The sequence below is a fragment of the Pinus tabuliformis genome, chromosome 9 (assembly GCF_031772625.1).
Source record: "Pinus tabuliformis cultivar Carrire ecotype Pingquan chromosome 9, CPIR1, whole genome shotgun sequence".
Classification (NCBI taxonomy): domain Eukaryota; kingdom Viridiplantae; phylum Streptophyta; class Pinopsida; order Pinales; family Pinaceae; genus Pinus; species Pinus tabuliformis.
The window spans coordinates 1,595,166,003-1,595,170,895 of record NC_142307.1 but is presented as its reverse complement, the minus strand read 5'-3'; the positions used below and the strand labels follow the sequence as shown (position 1 = coordinate 1,595,170,895).

The following is a 4,893-nucleotide window of genomic DNA, read 5'->3' as shown; positions in this document are numbered from 1 at the left end:
AAATGTGTACAATTATTATAAAGTTATTGATTTCTTTCTTCTTCTTTTTTCTTTTATTTATGAAAATTCTCCGTTTTATATTAAACACTATTTTGTATCCTTTAACCCTGTAATAAATTATATTAGTTTTATAAAAATAAATATTAAACATCATGGGAGTACTTCTGATAAGAAAGCCATACAATTTTTTTATATCATGGTGACAGTGACCATCAGATTTCAACCTTGCTGACGGGTGATTGTGGTTAACAATAACTGATGTGCACAGAAATTTAGAAAAATATCAGGTTTACATAATTCTGTCCACAAGCATGACACGACATATATCGATGCTTGGAACCGTGAAAATGGGAAAGTCGAAGAACAAAATCGGTATTATCATTGAAGTCATCAAGTCAATATCGACGAAGTGGAAGACAACATCAATGGTGTTGAAACGCGGTGTACTCATAGTATTTTGAGCTGTGAATGAAGCATCTGTGATGTATTGATGATGATGAGCTAGCAGGCTGGAAGATCCGTGGGAGGGGGAGGCAGAGCTTGATTTGGGGCATTTCCATCCAGCACAACCCATGCCATTTTCAATCCCCAGCTGGTGTGGACCTCCAAGTGACAATGCATGAACCAAACGCCTGCAAAAGTGACGCGATAATTATCAAAATCAAATCGATATGACCAAAAGAATATTATTTCTTACATCTATATAACCATGATTTTAACACAGGGGAATGGATTGATTTTAACACAGGGGAATGGATTGGATAAATGTAAAAAATATTACCTGGGTTGTCTGCTCGGAATCGAATAGCGACCCAACCTCCACTAGGAACTCCAACGGTGTTTCGCTGGGGAGGATCCACCAGATTGAAGTGTTTAGGGTCAGCGCGTGGATTGTAGTTCCCCGTGCCCTGCCCAACTACGAAGAAATCGTATCCATGAAGATGGAGGGGATGGCTCTCTGGCCCAACCAGACTTGTATCCTGCAGAACCACTTGTATGGTGGCGTTGAAGGGAACCACTTTGAGCCTCGTGTCGTTCAGAGTCCGCGTATTGTTGGGTGGAGTGCCCGTGTAATTAAACGGAATTGGTGGATTGTCTGGGAAATTCAACTTGTATACTCCTTTTGCCTTACCAAAGTAGTGGGCTTGAAGAAGCGCAGTGGAAGGGAGAACGAAGGATATATTGTTAATGGAGGCTGCGAATTTGGTTCCATTGGGACCTTGGCATTTTTGCCCCTTGGGACATGGATTCAATCCCAAACCAACCGTGAAGAAGAAGTGCTTATCAACGCTCTGAGGAACAGGTGCTGGAAACTGTGGTGTGGCCAAGCTTCTTAGCTTCTGGCTAAACTTGGTAGCAAATAAGGTATCGTTTAGAGCTGGAAGCCTTGGCTTAAAGGTGAGAGCTGGAGAGGACGAATTTGAAACCTGCGCGTACTCTAAGATGCCGGCCGTGGTTGAGTTATCAAAGGTTCCACTACCTGTAACATAAGGCCGCGCCGCCATTAGAAATCTGGTGTTCAATGGCGGCGGAGTGGATTTAGCTTTCAAGAGCACGTTCGTGGTTTGGCCAGGAGAGACGAGAATTGCTTTCGTTTGGAAAGGCTTCACATACAGAGCGTCGATTTCCACCACGGTCATCGTGTGATTGGCGATTGCAAAGAAGAGTTCATCATTGAGAGCAGCATTGATTATACGGAGAAGATATGTTTTTCCCGGGATCACTTTCAGCTTGAATGTATCTGCGCCATGCGTCAATATGAATATATCACAATACACCAGAATTATATCCATCGAGACATGATTATGTATATATAATCTTAGGATCTAATTGAAGGTCGAAGTTGATAACATACCTTTCGTGGAGCAGTTATAGAAAGGCCCAGGGAGCCCATTTATGGTATATGCGTCAGACACATTCGGCCCGCCACCATTTTGCATTGCTTCATTGATAACATTCTCCGTGTTTGCATTCCACCATTCTCCTGCAAATTCCAATTAATTCGAGAGCTAATTTATACATAATTAGACTGTAAATTCTGAACAACGCACAATTCTAATTACAACATGATTATGATGCAAGAATATTGGTGATTAATTATTTCAGTACCGAAGAGAATGGGTGATTCTTGGTGTGGTTTGGGGAATGGGTACGTAGCGTGCTTCTTGGGGTGGATTATAATAGGTCCATACAAGGTAGCACGCAACCAAGAAATGTGTGCATGCCACCACAGCGTTCCTCTCTGCCCCGTGATGGTGAAATTGTAAATGTAACTCTGTCCAGTTTGAATGGGGCACTGGGTCACGTATGCGGGACCATCGGCCCATGCAGATCTTATCTGACGAATCCCATGCCTGAGGAATGCGTAGAAACCGTTACATAGCATGCGGAGGTAGCATATAATTAAAACGTAGATTATAAATTCGCCACAAAAAATATGATGCCCCGATATATCAGTCAGAAGAGAAAAACAGCTAAAGAAGTTCGCCAATGAATTATTAGACATACCAATGAATTGTAACGTTGTCTTTCACATGATTTGTGACATTAATTACCACTCGATCTCCTTCGCGAGCAATTATAGCTGGTCCTGGATATTGCCCATTGACGGTTATCAGAGGTTTCGTATGGCAGAGGCGAGTTATATTCTTCAGCCGGATCTGGAAATATAATTAACAAATTAGACGAATTAATTCATCATCTTGCAGTGAAATCTCTGTGAAAATTGGATCATAACTTCTCTAAATTTAATATTTAACTTATAATATCCGGCATATAACTCATAGTTATAAGGCATCCTGTTCTGCATATAATGGCAAAGTTAATCAGAAAGCACATTGATAAAATGTATATGACCCACATGGAAATGATAGTGTCTCGTCTCCCCGGAAACATAATGAGCTAAAAAGGAGAATGCCAAAAGTTGGAAGAGCACGCCTTTCCATATCTTTGAAGTGCGTATTGCCATGATATTCGACCCTCGTCCTAGCAGACAAGACACAAAAAATAATATTTTGTAGTCTGTACAGAAAGAGAGTTCAGAGAATCTATACTCCTGCGCATACAGTCTGACCAGCCTAAGTGTTGATGCTGTGATCTGATCTTTCTAGATTTGCTATTCTGTGTACTTAAATAAAAACAGAGAAAATTGGTTGTGACGTCTAGTTTTAGTTAGGTTGCTAGTTGGTAAGATTTGTTAACGTTAATGGCTGCGTTAATTTCTTTTCTTCTTTATGATTACAGTATTGGTTGATAGTTAGGCTACTGGGCCCATTGAAGCCAAAAAAATATTGAGTGGCAACAAAGAAACCAGGTAAATTAGTGAAATCCATGATCTCCAAGAGTCAATATGCAGACAAAGACACCAACTTAACGATCCCCATCTATGTAAGCATGCTTTAATGGCTTGTGTCGGTGTACCAGCTGAAGCTCCCCATCGTTTAATTTCCTTCTTTATCCCTTTAATCCCAAGCAACCAACCCGGGGTTAACACAGCCGTCCTTAATTCTATTTTACGTAAACAGTTGACGATTTTGGCAGAGACGCATAGTTTTATCACAATTCTGTTGCGTATATCAGTGAACAGTATTAATTCATTCTTCCAAGTTCCATCTGTCCACCTGAATCTACTTCCTGCCGCACCTGATAACTGGATGAAGTTTAGAGACATCACTAAACAATCAATTTTGGAATAGTAAACAAAAGATAGAATGGTATGCTGTTGTTAGCGAAAGGATGTAACTAGACCACATGATGGGGATAGCACACCAACCATATCAAGGGGTAGGTGGTGAAGGTTAGATTTGATTTATTAACTAGTCGTAAGTAGATAAATGCGCTTATTCATTGGTCATCACAATCATCGACAGAAAAGTTCAACGAGTTGCACAAAGTTCAATGAGTTCACCGGCACTCAACTTAGATGACTTTCCTTCGGGTGAATTTAGGGGAGAGAGGCCAATAGTTGCGTGGCCTTCCTACGTGGACATAAAGCTAAACCTGGCTGGGCGAATAAGCTCTATGATAGGATGCCATCTCGCTTCGCCACTTGTTTCACGTCATGCAACCCACTTTTGTGTCTTTGCACCGTTTAGGTCCCTGTATGGGTCACTTCTCCTTGTTCATTGTTGCTCAATCCCGAAACCTCTTCATTTTGCTATGTATGTTCTTGTGTGTGAGGTGTTTATTTATGGTGTATTTGGTGTCTGTTTCTCGCAGGCAATGACATGTTGTTCAGCGTAGAGTTGTGTTGTTTCGCTACAAAGGTGTGTTGTTCGGCCACAGAGGTGGAGGTGGGTTGTGGGCACAATGAAGGGTTTCGGTTTTTGGGTGGCACAACGTTATTGCAACTTTCTATGTCCTTGACTCTGGTTCGGAATTAGATGGAACTTTGTTCCATTTCACTCGCTCGCTCGATCTTGTTCGACCTTACACTGGACACAATGGTCGGCTCGCCGCAATAGGCGTTTGGAGGTTGGGATCGTTGTTCTTCGGTAGGTTTCTTCAGCCTGCCAACCATACCTGCAATTGTGTTTGTCAACACATCAATTTGCTCGGTATTCACGCCATTCTATGGATTCTTTGGCTTTTATGGCCTCTGTGGATTTAGGGTTTTTCGGTGGCTTCTGTGGTTGCCAAAATTAGTGGCTTATGTCGCTTAGGTTGAGATAAAATTTGGGTGTTTTCCACTGGTTAAAGGGTTTTATGGGATATTTGGGGTTTGGGGTTTCTCTGTGACTTCTGTGGCTTTTGTGACTTATGTGGATTTAGGTTTTTCCTATGGCTTTTGTGCTTGACATAATTTGTGGCTTCTGTGGATTTTGTGGCTTAGGGTGAGGTAAAATTTGGGGGTTTTCCACTAGTTAAAGGGTTTTATGGGATATTTGAGATTTG

At 41.5% G+C, this 4,893-nt stretch overlaps 1 protein-coding gene across 1 annotated transcript; it reads right to left on the bottom strand.

The window, feature by feature from the left end:
* Positions 1 to 245: 245 nt before the first annotated feature.
* Positions 246 to 3,076, bottom strand: LOC149154836 (laccase-17-like). The gene is made up of 6 exons (XM_089438467.1): positions 2,861 to 3,076; positions 2,509 to 2,660; positions 2,110 to 2,354; positions 1,856 to 1,984; positions 782 to 1,741; positions 246 to 632 (listed from the first exon to the last, which is right to left on the bottom strand). Exons 1-6 carry the CDS (start codon positions 2,966 to 2,968, stop codon positions 502 to 504), a joined length of 1,725 nt encoding a protein of 574 aa, XP_089294593.1. The 5' UTR covers positions 2,969 to 3,076; the 3' UTR covers positions 246 to 501.
* Positions 3,077 to 4,893: the final 1,817 nt, after the last annotated feature.